Genomic DNA, 19638 nt, shown 5'->3' with positions numbered 1-19638 from the left:
CGCCACCCACCAATTCTCAAACTTCCTTGAGAAGCACAGACCGGTCTGGAAGCGGCTAAGATCCATACAAATAAGTTTACAATAATCAGGATGGCTCTTAAGCCAAATAAATAAATAAATAAATAAATAAATAAATAAATAAATAAATAAATAAAATAAAATAAATCAGCTTATAGCCTCAGACAAGTCTTCCAAAAGGATCGGTTTATAGTCTGCGTACTGGCAGATCTTCCAAAAGCTGTCCTTAAGCCAACAATCATCAGGGGAAAAAAAAATTTCAGGACATGGAGTAAAATCCGTCTCTTGTTCCCTAGACCTTTCCGACTAAAACTTAAGCATCTGGAGAGCAAGGCTCCTGACCCCACAGGCAAAAGAGTCATCTGTGGCATTTAAGGTGTGCCAGGGAAGAGATAAAAGCCCGAAAACAAAATTGCCAAGTGCTGGCACTCGCTGACTCCCAAAAGCTGTTGGGTCACTGTTTTAAGTGAGGAAAAGGCCATGGGCTAGCGAATGCCCTGCCAGGCCATCAACAGCCTTGTTAAAAGTGCCGCCTAGAAAGACAATGAGTCAGCTGGCTGCCCCCAGGCACCAAGATGCATGGGTACATCAAGCTAAGACCTCCAGCAGACCTAGGCTTGGCTACAGACATGGCAGGGAACCCAGAACACAGCAGGGAAGTGATCCGTTTCTTTCCTTCTGGACACCAGAGCCACTGACTCAGTCCTGGGAGTTTTGGGATGCCACCTCTCCTTTATTGTCAGGTACAGAGGACAGCCTTACCACCTCACCAGATTTAATTGCACTTTCAGAGTTACTTAATGAAAAAAGATTTCCACCTAAAATAAGAGCTCATTGCTTTACTCCAGATCCACTGCCTGTGTTTCTCACATGCACACAGACAGGGCACTGATCTTTGCCTTGTCCCTAATTCCAAAAAAATAAGTTCTCATGTACCACAAGCTTTTCTCTTCCCAGTTCCCTGTTCTAACTCACTGTTCAGCTAATGGTACAGGACCACCACAGAACCAGAGTCCAGAGATCATCAACATCTTGTCAAACAGTAAGTTCACAGTCACAGCCAAGAGGGATACATGTCTCCAGAGCAAACGGATGACAGACAGCATCCCACAACACCTGTCTACCTCGGAAGACTACCCCAAGAACCAACCGATGTCCAAAGGTCAGCTGGAAGCAGTTTTTGAGAGGAACAACGCCCCTATTCCCATCTACCTGCTTTTTTTTTTTTTTTTTTTTTTTTTTTTATAATAAGCGAAAGTCTGGGATGTAAGGATTCTGTCCTTAATTACGTCATCAGCCTGCGACACTGTCCCAGCCTAAAAAGCGGGTGGGCCCTCTGTGCGCGCCCCTCCCTTCCCTTTCCGCACCTTCCTTCCGTCTGTCCTGTCTCTCCCCCCTCTCCCAATAAAGCTCTAAAAAGGTAACCATGGCTGTGATTCTTCCGATCAGCACTCTCCTCCAGGGGTATGGCCGCTGCGGGCGGTGGCCAGCCAGGAGCAGCATGCCATTTAACCAACAATAAATCTTCCTAAATGTTTGTTTCTGCTCTTCTCTATAGGCATATAAGGCAAATGGTATTTTTGTAGTCCCAGTTCAATTAAATATTAAAGCTGGCTATGGATTGGAGCATGGATCTCCCCTTTTCTAAACCCAAGTGTAGATGTAACCAATCGTCTTATTAAAATAAGAAACACAGAGCCAATGTAAAAGAGAAAGCCAAGAGGTCAGAGCTCAGAGATAAAATCTTACCTCCTGCAGTGCTCCTAGCTTCCCCGAGAGAGAGCTACTTCCTGTTTGTCTGTGTTTAAATAGTCTTTTTGTTCTGCCTTCTCATTGGTTGTAAACCCAACCACATGACTGCCTCATCACTGCCTGTAAGTACCGCCCTCCAGGTCTTAAAGGCGTATGTCTCCAATACTGGCTGTATCCCTGAACACACAGAAATCTACCTAGCTCTTCTAACCATCACGCTCTTGCTATGGCTCTAATAGCTCTGACCCCAGGGCAACTTTATTTATTAACATAAAATTAAAATCACATTTCAGTACAAATAAAATATCACCATATTTCCCCTTTTCTATTTTAATAAAAAGAAAAAAGGCAAAAGGTTATAACTAACAAAAGAAAAACTATATACAAAAGTACAATAACTATATACAATATATACAAGTAACAAATACCTAAACGATGTCTAGTCCATTTGTATTTGACAAATCAGAGAAAATAATTCCCTTATCTATCCTATTTTAGTAAGTCCAAAATGTATCTAATTTACTTTCTATCCTAATTAATCTTCAACTATAACTAACTAATCTTCAACTCCCTCAGAGACCCAAGAAGGAAATAATATTAGCTAACAAAAATAAAAACAGGAAGTGCACAAAAGCAACTTCCAAAAATTTTGTGAGTTGACAGAAACAGCCAGCTGCCTGGACAGTCACCTGAGGTTTCCGCAGTGTTGGGGCATCATCTTCAGCCTATAGGCTTATTGTATTTGACAGACTCATTTGTGAAGTAGGATGTACACAAGGTCAACAGTTCAGCCTCACATTGAGTGAGAGCAGTCCATGTACCAGAAACACCTGAATTCCACTAGTGTCATGTCATGATTCAGGATTTTAAATTCTGGAAATTGTTGATGGTTTTTGAATTCAGCTGTCCATTCTTCTTGGCTGTGTATATATGGCTTCATCTCAGCATCCCCTTCTTCTCCACATCCCTCTATTAAATGCCAGTCTACTTTCAAGAGGCATGAGCTTTCATCTGCTGTTCCATTGCACAACAGAAGCCACAACACTGCCTGTTCAGCTGCTTTCGAAGAAAAGGGCACTGTACTTTCCGGATTGTGAAGGCCACTTCAGGGATGGTGCCATATTGTCCTGGCCTCAGAAGATGCCTTCTGATAAAGCCATAACCACACTTGTTTTGGCAGGAATCGGTAGTCCTTTGTTTCGTGTTGTCTGTCCATTTTGTCCTGTTGATTCGAGGATACTTTGTTGTCCAGTGGCTAACTTTTGCCACAATGAAAGTTAACTCCATATGCAGTTTCTTCAATGCCCATATTTTCTCTGTTTCATCATCCTGACCAACATGATTTATTCCAATAGTCATTTGGTTATTTAATCGCTCAGAGCAGAGATTTCCTCTACAGCTGCAGGAAAGGTTTGAACTGGTTTTGCTATGGGGGCCTGCATGAGGCCCCTCTGGGAGTTTCCCGAAAACTGAGGCAAAGGATTACCCTTTCTGTCCTTTGTTGATCTACATTTGTTGGTCCAGTGTTTTCCCTTACCACACCTTCTGCATACTCCAGAAGGAAGGGGCATTCTGTTGCCATTGTTCCTTGAAGAAACATTGCTTCTAGGAATGACCTGTTTACAGTCCCTTTTAAAATGTCCTTGCTTTCCACACCCAAAACATCTAACACTCCTCAAACCTTTTGAAATTACTTCTCCTACCCACGTATCATCATGCTCATCAGCCTCAACATTAATTGTTTCTCTAATCCAATCTTCCAAAGGTGCAGATCTTGCCTTTAATGGCCTGATTATTCTTTTGCATGCTGCATTTGCATTCTCAAATGCCAAAGCTTCAATTATTGCCTTACTAGCTTCTGATTCTGAGACCATTCTATGTTCTGCTTAAGCCAGTCTTTCTAAAAAATCTGTGAAAGATTCTTTTGGGCCTTGCATAACCTTTGTGAATGACTCAGGTTTTTTTCCTGGTTCCTCAACTCTGTCCCATGCATTCAAGGCTGCCATTCGACATAAAATTAGGGTTTGAACATCATATAAACATTGTGTTTGTACTGAAGCATATTGGCCTTCTCCAATAAGCTGATCCTGACAAACTTGTATTCCTTTATCCCTCCATTGTTTTTCTACGTTTCTAGCTTCCTCCTTAAACCACGTTAGAAACTGAAGTCTCTGGCTGGGTTCCAGAACAGCTTGTGCAAGGTCCCGCCAGTCCTGTGGTATAATCCTATTATATGTTGACCAAGAGTTTAACATTTGCTTTACATATGGGGAATGCATGCCATAAGATACTATTGCCTCCTTAAACCTTTTAAAATCCATCAGTTCAATTGGAGCCCAAATATTTTGTGTAGCCATTTGATCAGGCATCTGCTGTACGGTTACAGGATAAATTAAGGGTGACTGTGTGAAAACAGGCTTTCTTTCTGTAACCTTATGATCCAATCTTGAACCAACTTCACTGTTAATTTCTTCTGTCTGAATTTTTACAGGTTTAACAAGTTTTTCTAAAGCTGTCATCCTGGCACTTAAATCGACTATCTTTTTAAATAGTAAAATGAGAATAAGCATGGTGATAAAATGCATAATTCCCATAATACTAATCTTTTCATATAGTTGTTCCATTGTCAGACTGCCTAAAATTTCAAACAAAACCCAATTTTCTTCCAATGTACACAGAAAACACATTTTTTTTAAAATGTGGAAAAAATTTGTCTTTTAAATAGTTTTCTTTATGACTTACCAAATCTGCGTAGAACAGTAGAAATCCGAGTGAATTTCAAAACAGCCACCTAGTGTCCTAGGTGTGAATCCAGAGAGAGAGAGAGAGAGAGAGATGGAGAGACAGAGACAGAGAGAGAGAGAGAGAGAGAGAGAGAGAGAGACAGAGAAAGCAAAAGCGAAAGTGAAAGCGAAAGCGTAGCCGGCTAAAGCTTAAATCCAGCCACTTGTTCCCTCTTGGGCCGAGTCAAGGCTTGGCTTTACAGGCAGGGGCCCTGTTTAGCAGGGCAGGCCTGAGTTGTTTGTAGCACTGGCTTTAAGCAAGCAGCTCACAGTTAGTCCGGCCTGAGGCCAAGCAGACCTGGGCCGGGGCTAGGGAGCCGGCTGCTCGGGCTCCGGGAGCCGGCCCCAAGCAGTTTTTAATGGATTCTTGCCCCACGTTGGGCGCCAGATGTAGATGTAACCAATCGTCTTATTAAAATAAGAAACACAGAGCCAATGTAAAAGAGAAAGCCGAGAGGTCAGAGCTCAGAGCTAAAACCTTACCCTTCCTCCTGCAGTGGTCCTACCTCTCCAAAGCAGAGTTACTTCCTGTGTCTGTCTTTAAATAGTCTTTCTGTTCTGCCTTCTCATTGGTTGTAAACCCAACTACATGACTGCCTCATCACTGCCAGTAAGTACCGCCCTCCAGGTCTTAAAGGCGTGTGTCTCCAATGCTGTCTGTATCCCTGAATACACAGAAATCTACCTAGCTCTTCTAACCATCATGCTCTTGCTATGGCTCTAATAGCTCTGACCCCAGGGCAACTTTATTTATTAACATAAAATTAAAATCACATTTCAGTACAAATAAAATATCACCATACCCAAGCATGCTTGTTAATGTAAAATCCAAAATCTCTGCTCATGTCAGAAGAGCCACCTGATATGATATGGGACAGAAGAAAAACCAGGGTTCAGGGACTATTTAATGGCCACTCATCTTATGATCCTTCGGTTTTATTTTGACTCTTTAAAGCTTCTCTTAAGCTTACAAATATTATCTCAAATTTTATAAGATTAATATATATATTGTTTTTTTGAGACAGGGTTTCTCTGTGTAGCTTTGGTGCCTTTCCTGGAACTCACTTGGTAGCCCAGGCTGGCCTCGAACTCACAGAGATCTGCCTGCCTCTGCCTCCCGAGTGCTGGGATTAAAGGCGTGCGTCACCACTGCCTGGCTAATATGTATATATTTTAAACTTTTTGTCATGATATTAATGGTCATATAAAGTACTAACTAATTCTAGAAAAAAGCTTCATCTAACTTCCTGTACATGATTTCAGGTTTGAGTGTCTAACTAGGAATTGAGTTTTTGTACTCTGGATGTACATAACAAATATTGGTCCTTTAATCTCTTTGAGATCTGCTGCATATGACATTTAAAATGTTTAAGTTTTCTGCAGTGAACCATGACCATTCCTAAGAGTGATCTTTGAAGTCTCCAAAAGGAGGATGGAGCCCCACACTGATGATTCCAACAGGATTATGATAAAGCCACTAAGCTGAAAATCACCAACTAAAGATGGGCTTTGTACTACAAACTGCTCAGGACATTTCTGAGGTGGCTAGCTGAGATGATCCAGCCTCACAGACTACTCTAGCCAGGACTTGAGACAAGCCCTGCACTTTCGCATTATGCAGACACTGGACAACAAATTTTACAGCTTCCTCTCCCAGGACTTGACAATTAACCCAAATTTTTCTTTTCAAAATCCCCTAAAGATGCCATCACCCCCAGACAACAGGAAGTACATTTAAGAACATGACACCCACAATCCCAAGAGGTGGGGTGGGTGATTTTTGGTCATTCAATGGGTTGTGGATATTTGTCACTGTTTAGGGTGCAGCATTACAAGCTGGTATTGGTAATGGATAGGAAAAAAGTTGTACAAAGGAGATTAGATTCAGGGTTCTTGTTTTGAAAAGAAAAAAAGAGGATATAAAATAATAGGATAGAGGGTAGATTATTGAATCTACTCTGAAAACAAAAAAGGGGTAAGGGGTATAGATATAATAGGATAAAAGGGTAGATTTACTTTTAAAAAGCAACTATTTATTTTAACTATTTTACACTGATATGGATCTTTGTTCATACAAATTTAAGATTTTTTGTTAGAACATATTATACATACATTTCTAATCTTGTTTAGGCTATTATACCAATACAACTATTTAACAGTGTAATACAAATTTCTAGTCCTTGAAAATTATCACCAACAATTCAGGGAAATAAGGAAATGCAGGTTAGTAGTTAGTCACCTATTACAATCACAATTGTAGTCATATTAAGTATGTTTTCAAGGTCAAACATAAAAGGTCTATTTTAGATAGACAGGTCATCTTCAAACACTTCAGAGATTTTACAAAATGTAGCATTTAAGATGTTTTAAGAACATAGGTTCTTTTTTTCTTTTATGATAATGAGACATGTCTGTTTCTGGCTACACCAATCTGAGAGGACCGAGGAGACGCCATAACAGGCTGCTCAGTCTTCTCTCTGAGATCAGGCCTCAATTTCAGTTTCCTGGACCGGGCAGGCAGTTTCTAAGGAAGACCATGAACAAAAGATAATTGATCACTGGTGTCCCTGACCACAAGTTCAAGGGAGATAAGACGCACCAAGCCTGGGCCACTGAGCCAGCCCCCCATGGTCAATTCATGCTGGGCCAGCCTCCACAGTAACTCAAGGACAAAGCCTGTGACTTGTCCAGGCTTGCCCAAAAATGGAAAACTATATCCTGACCTGTAGCTAGAGTTTTCCTGCCTTGCCCACAGTCAGGACAAATCTCTGTCACCCGCCAGTCCCATAGCCGCTCAGACCCAACCAAGTAAACACAGAGACTTATATTGCTTACAAACTGTATGGCCGTGGCAGGCTTCTTGCTAACTGTTCTTATAGCTTAAATTAACCCATTTCTATAAATCTATACCTTGCCACATGGCTTGTGGCTTACCGGTGTCTTCACATGCTGTTTGTCATGGCTGCGGCTGGCAGTGACTCCTTCTGCCTTCCTGTTCTTTCTTTTCTCCTCTCTGTTAGTCCCGCCTATACTTCCTGCCTAGCCACTGTCCAATCAGTGTTTTATTTATTGACCAATCAGAGCAATTTGACATACAGACCATCCCACAGCACTTCCCCTTTTCTTTTTCTTTTCTTTTTTTTTTTTAAGAGGAAGGTTTTAACTTTTATACATCTCCAAAGCCAGCTTGGTATATTTGGGAATTTGGGCGTAGCTTCTCTTGCTACTTCCTCCTGGAGAGGGGCGCTGTATCTTATGGGGACACAAAGAAAATTTTAGACGATACACCGTGAGGGTGTATCGTCTAAGCCAGTTGCCTTGAAACGGTTCTGGATGTTGGATCATCTGGGCCATGGTGTCACTGGAGACCTTTCAGGGGGTCTTGGCTGGTCAAACCTGATGTATCTTAATCTGGAACAAATCCATAGCCTCTGGCCTTCTGTGGAAACAAAAGCAGAGCCTCCTTTCCAAAGCAACATATCCTTATATCCAAATTTTGAAGTCAAGGTACCTTTAAAATATACATTTTGGCATAACTCAACAGCTTTTGCAATCAAATGTTTTTCTTCAGTTATGAATATCAAAGAGAACATAATCCAGATTCTGTGTGATAACCATCTTTACATGGCTTACTTTTTATATTACCTTGAACCTATTGCTTTAAACTGTACCATTCTAAGACTGAAACGGTGCTGTGGCTGCTGGCTCTGCCCACTTCAGCTTCCCAACATGGCGGTGGTATGTTTTCCGCCAGCTCTGGGAGCCATCAACTCTCAGAAATAGTGGTTATGTGCTTCTATCAAAGCAGTGTGTAGCCCAGAAACCTCTTTTTTGTTTTGTACTAGCAAAGGCTAAATCCATGGAGGCCTCATTCCCGCCATACTGCAGGTCAAGCACACACGCCAGGAATCCGCCATAGTAGATAGTAGCTCAAACATGCAGGCTGCCATTAACTTAAAAGAGACAACTAAGAACTGTTTTTAGCTCTGTTTTAGAATCTTTTTACTCAGGTTTTAGGTGGAAACTCTTGCCAACACGTTGGGCGCCATTTGTAGATGTAACCAACCGTCTTATTAAATAAGAAACACAGAATCAATGTAAAAGAGAAAGCCGAGAGGTCAGAGCTCAGAGCTAAAACCTTACCCTTCCTCCTGCGGTGGTCTTACCTCTCCAAAGCAGAGTTACTTCCTGTGTCTGTCTTTAAATAGTCTTTCTGTTCTGCCTTCTCATTGGTTGTAAACCCAAACACGTGACTGCCTCGTCACTGCCTGTAAGTACCGCCCTCCAGGTCTTAAAGGCGTGTGTCTCCAATGCTGTCTGTATCCCTGAACACACAGAAACTTACCTAGCTCTGCCTACCAAGTGCTGGGATTATAAGCATACGCCACCACTGCCCTGCTTTCCTATGGTTTGCTAATAGCTCTGACCCCCAGGTAACTTTATTTATTAACATACCATTAAAATCACATTTCAGTACAAATAAAATACCAGCATTAGCCCCTAACTAGCCCTGGCTAATTAGAAGTTACTAGCATGATTGCCACTCTCATAAGCCAATCATATCTACGATGAGCTAACTTCCTTGGACACTCCCCTTCCGCTGTGCTTAAAAGGAGCTCACATGTCTCTCTCGGGGTCTTCGCCATCTTGCCTTTGTATGGATGGCCGGCCCCAGCATGCTGGAAGCTTTCTAGAGACATGAATGATGGTCTTTTGTGGGACTTCTCTGGGACCCTAACACAATCTACTTCAGAGATGATGGGCATCGAAGAAACTCCATATGGAGTTTACTTTGTGGCAAAAGTTAGCCACTGGACAAGAAAATGCCCTTGCCTCGACTGCTGACAGTATGCTGTCCAAACTGGACAAGCAGGACTACCAAACCTTGCCAAAACAAGGTAGGAAGGTCCTTTAGAAAACCCCGCTTCACAGAAAAGTCTGTCAGATATGTTAGACCTATAGGCTGAAGATGGATGTCCCAATGTTGCAGAGGAACCTTGAGTGACTGTCCAGGCAGCCAGCTGTTTCTGTCATTTCTCACAGTTTTTTGGAAATCACCTGCTTGTACTTCCTGCTTACTCAGGTAATATTATTTCCTTCTCAGTTCTCTGATGGAGTTAAAGACTTTAAGTTATAGTTTTCCTTGTTACCAGATTCAGAAAAGAAATTCACTAAAGAGGTGTAAAGTGTATAGGGTTGAGAGACATGAAAAGACAGTTTTTGTAATGCAAGTTAGACTAGAAAGTGAATTAGGTACAACACTCTGGACTCCCCGAGACAGGACAGATAATGGAGCATTTTCTCTGAATGTGTCAATTGTTAATGGAATAGACATTGTTGATGCAATTACTGCCTGTATATATTATATATACTTATTGTATATAGTTTTTCTTATTAGTTATAACCTTTTTTTATTTTACACAAAAAAGGGGCAATATGGTGATATTTTGTTTGTGATCTTACAAATAAAGCCTGCCTGGAGACCAGAGTGTGGAGCTGACTCTAGTTAACCATATTGGCCAGGCCGTGGTGGCACAAGCCTTCCATCCCAGCACTTGGGATCTCACGCCTTTGATCCCAGCACTAGGGAGGAGGAATCAGGACGTGGTATGGCTGGGAGGAGAGAGGAACATAAGGCCTGCTGGCGGAGACAGGAGCTCGACCCCTTTTTCAGGCCGAGAGGAGTTCCCAAGGTGAGAGGTGGCTGTGACTTGCTCCTTTGTCTCTCTGATCTTTCAGCATATACCCCAATACCTGGCTCCGGGTTTTTATTATTAGACCAGTTAGGATTTGTGCCACATCTTGGAAGAAGCGGCACTCACGTGCTCCAAACCGGTCCAGCCACAACAGGCCGCACTTCAAAGCTCTCTGCACCGCCAGCTGTGGTAACTCTTGCCTGCATCTTGTCTTGTGAGCTGAGCGCAGAGGAGTGAGTGAGGAGCGTTAATTGAGGCTGTTGTTAGGTGTCTCCCTGGTCATCAAGAAACCAGGCCAGGTCTGGCCAGTCAGAGGACTCCCTATGACTACTCTAAAAGCAAACTTGTGAAAAGCTCAGTATGTCAGGACAGGGTCTTAAAATCCCCAGTGAGGGGCTGGGGGCGTGGCTCAGGGGTGGAGTGACAGCTTAGATTCCCGTGGTGAGGGGCTGGGGGTGTGGCTCGGAGGTAGAGTGACAGCTTAGATTCCCGTGGTGAGGGGCTGGGGGCGTGGCTCAGGGTGGAGCTTAGATTCCCGTGGTGAGGGGCTGGGGCGTGGCTTATGTGTGCGGCCTCGCTTTCATCCCAGTTGTCCAGGTAAAAACAACAGAAGAGGGTCATCTAACAAAACTGAAGTGACGCAACTGCACCACATGGGGCACCCAAGCAGAGCTTTCACGCTTGAGAGGGAGTTTTGGAAACCTGCAAAGAAGACTGTTCAGAGAACCGTCTAGAAAAGGCTGAGAGGGGCGGCCAGCGTGCGATTTCCTCCTCACTCCCCCTGCTGCGCTCAGACTCTGTTCTTTGCAGCCATCAGGCAGCTCTGCCCCGGTCGCTCCACCCACGTGACCAAGTGAGATTCCCAGCAGCACCTCTGGTCTCAAGGACCCTGCCCACAAAGAGGAGCGTGAGCTAGCCCAGGCCCCCATCACGGGGTACGTCTTCCCCGGGTGTCCCAGATCCTCATCCCCACAGGAGACATCACGAATCATTTGGTCCCCACCACACAAGATTCTGGGCTGCCACGGAATCCCTAACCTAAGAGAGGAGTCAGTGGGTCCCCTGCCACATTTCTCTTTTGCTTTTTGGAGACAGTCATGGAGACCAGGCTGTGCTTAAACTGCACGTGTAGCCGAGGATAGCCCGAGGATAGCCTCCACCTCCTCAGTGCTGAGATGACAGTCGTATACCACTCTGCTCAACTTTCCCAGTATTTACTGATTTATATTTTAATTTTTGGTGGTGTGGGGCCAGAGCTCAGGGCCTCCACCCTTCCTTCTGAAACACAGTGCAGACTTCCAGCGTTCACAGGGCCCTGGGTAGTCTCCTGGGTCAGAGTTGGGGCAGAGGGGAACGTCACCATCGACGTCCTGCACCAGAGCTTTCCGGCCCTGGGACAGCTCAGGGTTGAGCTCCGATTCCATCCCCAGCAGCCGAAGAAAATAAAAATAAAGAACAGAGAGCCCGGGGAGATGGCTCGGTGGATAAAATGCTTCCCGGGCACGGGAACCTGAGTTCTCAGGAAGACACAGTGGTGGGCAGTGGTGACACACTGTTTCAATCCCAGCACTCAGAGGCAGAAGGATGTCTGTGAGTTCGAGGCCAGCCTGGGCTACAGAGTGAGTTCCAGGACAGCCAGGGCCACACAGAAAAAAAGAAAAAAGAAAAAGCAGGGGCTGCTGTGGCCCACAGCGGTGTCCTGAGCGAGAAGGAAGACAGGAACAGTTAGCAGAAAGCTGTTGTATTCATTATGCCGATGGTCACCGCCCAGGCCCACACTCTCAAGTCCTCAGATCCTAAGCCGGTCTCCCCGAGACTGCTCACCTGTGCGATGTGCCTTTGCTGAAGGCCAGGTCCAGGCCCTAGCGGCTGTGCGGACCACGGCGGCATCTCCCGGGGTGCAGAGCAGAGCACCGCGCGCCGCCTCTGCTACAGGCCGTGCATGGGCATCGTGGGTCCGGACGGCATCCTGAGTGCTGCGGCGGGGCTCCTGACGGAGCTGTCTACGTGTCCGAAAGGCATCGTCCACTGTGCTCGTTCCAGGCGGACCCGCCAGCACTCAGAAGCGGAGGGCGCGCCGGGCTGCACGACCACCCGGGGCCGAGTCCGGGCTGCACGACCACCCCGGGCCGAGTCCGGGCTGCACGACCACCCCGGGCCGAGTCCCGCCGGGGCCGCCTGGGGCACAGCACGGCCCCGCCGCTCGCTTCCCATCCCTGCGGCTGTCAGCGTCCCGGGCTCCGCTCGGCTCAGAGGCGAGGCCCAGCCCCGCGCGCATCGCCCGCTTCGTCCACGGTGTGGCGCCGCACCCGACCGAGGAGCCCGCGTCTGCGCAGGCGCGATGTCCCAGCATACACCTGAAGCGGGCGCAAGGCGCGCCGTGGCCTTTTGCACCTCCCCATCGACGCACTTTACGGCCGCCCCCTGAATCCCACGGTGGGAATACGGCGCGCTCGGCCGGCGCGCTCCGCAGGCACCGCCCTACTCCACGCCGATTGGGTGAGCGCCCCTTGGGCTCCGCTCTGATTGGCCGGGCTCTCTGTCAGTCCCCTCCGAGCCAGTGGCGCGCGGCGGGCCGCCGACGGAGCGCGAGCGGCTGTGCGGCGGCGGAAGTCTCCGCGGGAAGATGGTGAGGGCCGCGGGGCGGGCGGCGCGTGCTCAGGGGCCCCGGGCTGCTGCGGGGTGGGGGGGACTGAGGCCGGGGGCCACCGGCGCCTCTCCAGGGTCCCAGCCGTCGCTCTCGCGGATCTGTCTCTGGGCGGACACGTTTTTGCGGCCGGAAGGGGGACGGTGACCGCTTCCGGGGTTTGTCTTCGTCATGGATGGGGACGCTGTGCTTCCGGGAAGTGGGCGGGGCCGGGCCTCCCGTGGCTCCCGGGGCCGAGTTTGTCTGTGATCGTGTCTGCCGAGGCCGCCGCGTCTCTGCTCGGCCCGGAGTGCTGCTGCCTCTCGGGACACAGCCTGCCCCGCTTCCCCCAGGCCCGGGCCTCCGCGGCCCCAAGACATCACGGTGGCGAAGGGGCCGGGTCTCGCCGTTGTCCCGAGTTGGCCGAGCCCGACGTAATCCGCCTCCTCAGTTCCTGGTGGCGGAGTGGGCGGTTGTTTGTTGGCTCTGTTTTCTAAAACTGGACATCGTGTAGCCCAGGCTAGCCTCAAACTCGTGGTCCTCCATCCTCTGTGTCTGGCGTGTGGAGAGGACACGTGTCCACCTCCACACCCGTCTCGGGATGGGAGGCAGGGTCCGACATAGCCCAGGCTGGCCCTGAACTACTGATGCTGCCTTCACTCCAGAGCGCTGGGCTGACAGTTGCAGCACCGTGCCCGGTTCATGGGGTGTAGGGTCCCCAGGCCTCCGCACTGGTGGCATCCTGACCCCCAAGACTCGGTCTGTTCCTCCCACACGGCATCCGCCCAGCCCCTGAGCCCTGGCCTTCCTGGAGGAGTTGCCCAGGGCGTCCAGAGCAGGACACCCCCCCTGCAATCACACAGAGACACTCCCAGATCTCTGCGGTCAGTCTAGGACAGGAGTGCCCCAGCTGAGCGTTCCTGAACTCAGAGCCCTCGGCTTCGGGCCTCCACCCATCTCGTCTACACGCTGAACCCCAGAGTCTGGAGGATGGCCAAGGAGGAATTGCCTTTCCTGAAACAGACTTCTTTGGTGGGAGGTGCTGGGACTGTGACGCCCGCAGGTGCTCTGTGGAGGGAGCTACGTCACACCCCTCCCAAAGCCAGTGGCTCTCCCAGGCACCTTGTCCACCCTGGCCCACCTCGCTGGTGCCCATCCTGTAGCCCAGGCCTTCCCATCCATAGCGCTAACTCACCACTTTTCCACAACCCCACTTTGTCCTTTCCTGTCTCGCGATGGGTTTGGCCCGTCCCCCGGCATAGTCACCGAGGGCCACCACAGCCTTCCAGGCTTGTGTCCCCAGAGCACACTTTCCTTACCTGTGGGGTAGACAGGATGCACCTGTGCGGGGTGCCCCCTGGCAGTGTCCCCACCCCTGTGTGTTCAAGTGTTTCCTGCCCTCTCTGCCACAGCAGAGCCCACACCCACACTGATCTCCTGTCTAGCCGGGCAGACTGGTGCTAATTACCCTGTAATTACAGAGCGGCCTCTGCTGTGGTGGGTGGAAACAGGGTGGCCATTAGGGTCTGGCCAGAGAGGGCCATGCTCAGCAGCATTGGGCAAGGAGAGTGGGGATGGGCACCCTGGGCGGTGGCTGGGCCCTGGCGGGAGGGATAGAAGTTCAATAGGATGGGCTGGCAGCCAGCTCCCTGCCTGGGCTGGGCCCCAGCAGCTCCAGAAGAGCTGTGCATGGGTGTCTGTTGCTGTTTCGCCGTTGGCCCCTGAGCCATCCCTTGGATTCGGGGGGTTTGACTGTGGTGTCTGTTCCTTTATTGAGACAGGGTCTCATATATCCCGGGCTGGCTTCACACTGTCGCCAAGAATGACAGTGCCTCCACTTATCCTAGGCTGCCATGCTGCGGCTCTTATTTATTTATTTGAGGATCAGCCTGGACACCCTTGTCACTGACCACCAAGGCCATCTGCCCAGCACCCACTGGCACAGGCTCATCCTCCACCTCCTGTCCTTCCAGGAAGTCTCTACAGGACGTGTGCTCTCGCTCACGTCTGACACAGGCCTCCCCAGTCTTCTGAGGAAGGGCCATGGGCTGCAGGGTCCCCTGTCCTCTCATGACCCAGAGTCACCACACTGGACCTGGTGGCTTCGGAGGAGTCTGGGCCCCATGTTTTGTTTTGTGTTGTTTTGATGAGGCCTCACTATATAATGCTGACTGGCCCGGAACCCGCAGAGAGCCACCTGCCTCTGCCTCTGCATGCTGTGATTCAACATGTGCGCCCCACGACCAGCTATGTTTTGGTTTTGTCGTAGTTTTGGAGGCAGGTCTCATGTAGCTCAGGCTGACCTCAAGCTGTAGGTGAAGACCCCAGCCTCAGCCACCTTGGTGCGGGGTGAGAAGTGTGCAGCATCACACCTGGTCTGTGTTGGTGTTTGTGGGTCTGTCACCATGTCCTAGACCAGCCCTCAGCCCTTCCGCCTGCGCCCTAGGCAGTGCCCCAAGCCACCCCGTCTAGAGGCACAGCAACTGGACGTGCTTTGTGTTTCCAGGGATCCTTCCCCACTGGAGTTGGAACCTTTGGCCTCATCCCCAAAACCGTGGGACCAGAAATCCCAGGCACTGTGTATGTAGCCTTGGGGTTCAGAAGGCTGTGGCCCGCCTAGGCTGTATAACAAGATGCCACCTCAGGAGAGCAAGCAGATAAATAGCCTACAAGGTTGCTACCTCTAGACATGGAGGGCCCCGCCCGGCCTGTGTCTGTGGTTCTGGGTGGCAGGAGTTATGGAGGAAGGGCCAGAATGGTCCAGGCAAGTGTGGGTGGCTGTCACCTGCAGGAGGGGACCGTGTGAGGTCGCCCGTGCCTAGGTCACGTGTGCAGCGGGTACCTCGCCTGCAGTCACACCTGCGTCGGGGACTCACGGTGACGTTTGCCTTGCAGCTGCCCTTGTCCCTGCTGAAGACGGCGCAGAATCACCCCATGGTAAGGACGGCCGCTCCGGGCCACCTCTCCTCACGTGTCCACACCCCAGGCCTCTGCAGTTCAAGCTGAACGGGCTAGAGAGATGGCGCGGGGTAAAGGTGCTTGCTGCCGAGTGTGGGGACCTGAGCCCCATCCTCAGGACCCACATGATGGTCGCAGGAGAGAGCTGACGCCCCTGAAGCTGTCCTCTGCCCTCCACACTCACCCCTCCCTGAGCACCGACAAAACGACAGATACAACAATAAGAGTAAGAGGTCCAAAATCTTTAAAAAAAATAGCTTCAGGCAGAAGCTGGGACTGAGCGCCAGACGTAACTCTGGTCCCATCCCCAGCGTCACCACACGGACCAGCAGAGTGACTCCCTTGTCATCCCAGCTGCCTGGGAGGCTGCAGCAGGAGGATTGCTATGAGTTGAAGGCCAGCATGGGCAACTTGTAAGACTCAGTTTTTTGAAAAGGGGCAGGAGTGTGACTGAGTGGGCAAGAGGTGGCCCAGCATGCTCCAGGCCTGGGTTCCGTGCCCAGTACCACAGGGGGGTGCTGCCTCTGACGAGTCTCTGGACTTACACAGCCAGACCTCAACCTCCGTCTCATTCCAGAACATTCTTAGCACCTCAGAAGTAAACTTCATTTCCCTCAGCACTTGCCCCCAGCTCTTCCCCCAGCCTCTGTCCATCTGTCCACAGTGTCTGCCTTTCCATCTTGAGGGCATTTCTGAGTGAGGAACATGTGGTCTGTGTGTATCACTCAGCAGTTTTGAGGTTCGTCCACTTTTCTTGGCTGTGTGATATTCCTCGTGTAGATGACCAGGCTGGGCTTGCCCATTGTCTCCTCACTATCCTCCTGCCTCAGCCTCCAGAGTCCTGGGATGACAGGTGTGTGCCACCACGCCCAGCCAGTGTGGAGTTCTGATTTGTCTGTTCGTGCGCTGTGTAGGGAACCTGGGGCTCTGCCTGCCCCTCGCAGCTCTTCCCGATGAGTGGCACCCCAGCCCCTAGAGCTTCTGTTTAGTTGCCTGAAAGGTGAGAAGCCAGGTGTGTGGGCGTGTGGGCGGGGCCTGACTGCATAGCTGGGTCTCCTGCAGCTGGTGGAGCTGAAGAACGGCGAGACCTACAATGGGCACCTGGTGAGCTGCGACAACTGGATGAACATCAACCTCCGAGAGGTGATCTGCACGTCCAGGGTGAGTGGCCGGCCACACCTGGGGGCGCCGCTGGACGGAGGGCTGTGCCCGTTTGTGACACCTCCTCTCCACAGGACGGCGACAAGTTCTGGAGGATGCCGGAGTGCTACATCCGTGGCAGCACCATCAAGTACCTGCGCATCCCTGATGAGATCATCGACATGGTGCGGGAGGAGGCCGCCAAGGGGCGAGGGCGCGGGGGACCCCAGCAGCAGAAGCAGCAGAAAGGCCGAGGCATGGGCGGTGCTGGCCGAGGTAGGGTCCCGATGGGGAACCCCCTCTGCCCCGTGTGCAGTCTCCATGACGGCGTGGGCCCTGTGGGCAGACGGGGGAAGCTGGTGTCTCAGCCACACCCTCTTCTCTCCCTGCAGGTGTGTTCGGTGGCCGCGGCCGGGGTGGCATCCCGGGTGCGGGCCGTGGTCAGCCCGAGAAGAAACCAGGACGGCAAGCGGGCAAACAGTGAATGGGCACAGCCCAAGCAGAGCCCAGGACAGTGGGCTAGCCTCTGGGTGCCTTTGCGTGAAGCCCCTGGCTCCCACTGGCTCAGCTTCTGGAAGGTTCCCAGTCAGAGGCACCTCTGAAGCCCTGGATGTGCTTTGAAGGGCCGGCTTTTTCTAGGCTTGTTTTGAGTTTCATGTTGGAGCCACAGGCTCAGCACGTGTGGGGCTGGCCTGCCCCTGCCCAGTGGACCCCTTATCTCTTGTTATGAAAATAAAGGCGAGCATCACAGAGCCAGCCCTGGCCAGCTGGTCCCCAGATGCAGCAGTTCCACGGTGTCTCTGTCCCCTGGTCCCTGGCAGAGGTCAGAGTCGAGCGGACCCCGTACTGAGAGGGCAGTAGCAGGAACGGGAGTTCCGGGCCAGCCTGGGCTACATGACACTGGAAAAAGCCAGGTCTGTGATGCAGCGCTGTGGAGGCAGGGCCATGGGGGGTCAGGGCAGGTTGTTTCCCTGGGCAGGCGGCCAGGACACAGTGTGGGCTGAGCTTTTCTCCTTGTACTTATTTTCCTGTGTGTGGCTGTTTGTGTGTGTGTACCACATGCTTGTCTGGTGCCCACAAAGACCAGATGGTATTAGACCCCCGGGAAATGGAGTTACAGCCAGGAGGTGCCAGGGCTGGAACCCAGGGCTTCAAGAATACTTGGCGAGACAGCACTCGGGAGGCAGAGGCAGGTGGATCTGAGTTCGAGGCCAGCCTGGGCTACACAGAAAAGCCCTGTCTCAAAAAGAGTTCAAGCCAGCTGGCTGAGAAGGTCTGTGTCCCCTCCCAGCTAGAGCCCAGTACCATGGTGGCCCTGGCATGGTGGCCTGGTCTTGATGCAGTCTACCACAGCGCCACCCCCTCCCACAGCTGGGTCCCATGTGACACCCTGCCTGGACAGCACTTGGAGGGAGCTCATTGTGGCAGGCAGGTCACCATGTTGAGACCTGCCCCGGGGTAAGGGCTGTGGCTCATATAGCCACTCAGCCCATGGACTCTACCCTTTCTTCATGATGCCCACATTTCAGATCTATGAGCCTGGCCTGGTATGGCGGGGGCAGGAGGATTGCCGTGAGTTCCAACCATCCTTAGCTGCAGGGTAAGGCCATGCCTCAGACACTGTAAATGAAGAAAATCTAGTGTTGGGGTTGTTGTTTTGAGACAGGGTCTCACTGTGTAGACCAGGCTGGCCTAGAGCTCACTCAGAGATGCTCATGCCTCTGCCTCCTGAGTGCAGGAATTAAAGGTGTTCGCCACTCTGCAGGGCTACGATCTAGATCTGTACCCTGGCCCTTTCTTCAAGGCCCCTCCAGGTCCCCTGTCTCAGTTTACTGCCCCTGAGGGTCAGGACATGCCACAGCCCTTCCTGTCCTTCCGTCTCCTGCTTCCTGGGCCCCTGTGTCCCTCCCCATTCCTGCCTCACAGGACACAAGACAGTCACCTCAGCTGCCTTTGCATCCTGGATCATGCACCCTGGCTTAGGTGCATTGGCTTCGAGAAGCCTCTGGGCCGAGTGGGGTTTTTGCATTCTTCCCAGTTAGTTCCAGGAACCCGGCCTCAGCCCCTCTGCAGAAAAAAGGAAACCAGAAGCCAGGCCCAGTTCCTGAAGTCTGGTTTCCAGATCTTTCTGTCTAAACCAGGCCTGCTGGGCTGGCGTCCACACCCATCACCTGACCTCCACTGCTCTCCTGTGGGCGGTCCCTCCCACAGGACTCTGCCTGTGGGCAGGAGAGGGGCCAGCTTCATGACGTGCCTGCCACCATGTTCGTGTTCCCTTCGCCCCTCCTGACCCCTTGCAGGCAGACCTCAGTAACTACAGTTTGAGGGGCGCCAGGGTGCCTGGCCACACACCTTGTGGACCCAAGGACATCCCACGGTGGCCCCAAGGCTAGCCGAGTGCGGACCTGGCACCAGGCAACATGGTGGGGCCCTTGCCCTGCAGCGCTGTCCTTCCCCAGGGGAAGCAGGGACAAGAGGCCAGCCAGTTGAGGCCACCAGGGAAGAGGTCAGGTGGCATTCAAGACTGGAAAATGGGGGCCAGTGAGATGGCTCAGCAGGTGGGGGTGCCTCCTGCCGGCCTGACTGCCTGAGTTTGATTTCCAGGACCTGCATGGTGGAAGGGAGAACTCTGACCCCCAGGTACCATGCAGAGTCCTAGCACACT

General features: G+C 50.8%; 1 protein-coding gene across 1 annotated transcript; it reads left to right on the top strand.

Annotated features, from left to right (window-relative positions):
* The first annotated feature begins 12787 nt into the window (after positions 1 to 12787).
* Positions 12788 to 17770, top strand: Lsm4 (LSM4 homolog, U6 small nuclear RNA and mRNA degradation associated). Its single transcript, XM_028856937.2, has 5 exons — positions 12788 to 12878; positions 15771 to 15812; positions 16896 to 16994; positions 17069 to 17249; positions 17366 to 17770. Exons 1-5 carry the CDS (start codon positions 12876 to 12878, stop codon positions 17455 to 17457), a joined length of 417 nt encoding a protein of 138 aa, XP_028712770.1. The 5' UTR covers positions 12788 to 12875; the 3' UTR covers positions 17458 to 17770.
* Positions 17771 to 19638: the final 1868 nt, after the last annotated feature.

Source organism: Peromyscus leucopus, chromosome 17, assembly GCF_004664715.2.
Source record: "Peromyscus leucopus breed LL Stock chromosome 17, UCI_PerLeu_2.1, whole genome shotgun sequence".
Lineage (NCBI taxonomy): Eukaryota > Metazoa > Chordata > Mammalia > Rodentia > Cricetidae > Peromyscus > Peromyscus leucopus.
This window is presented reverse-complemented; position numbering and strand designations above follow the sequence as displayed.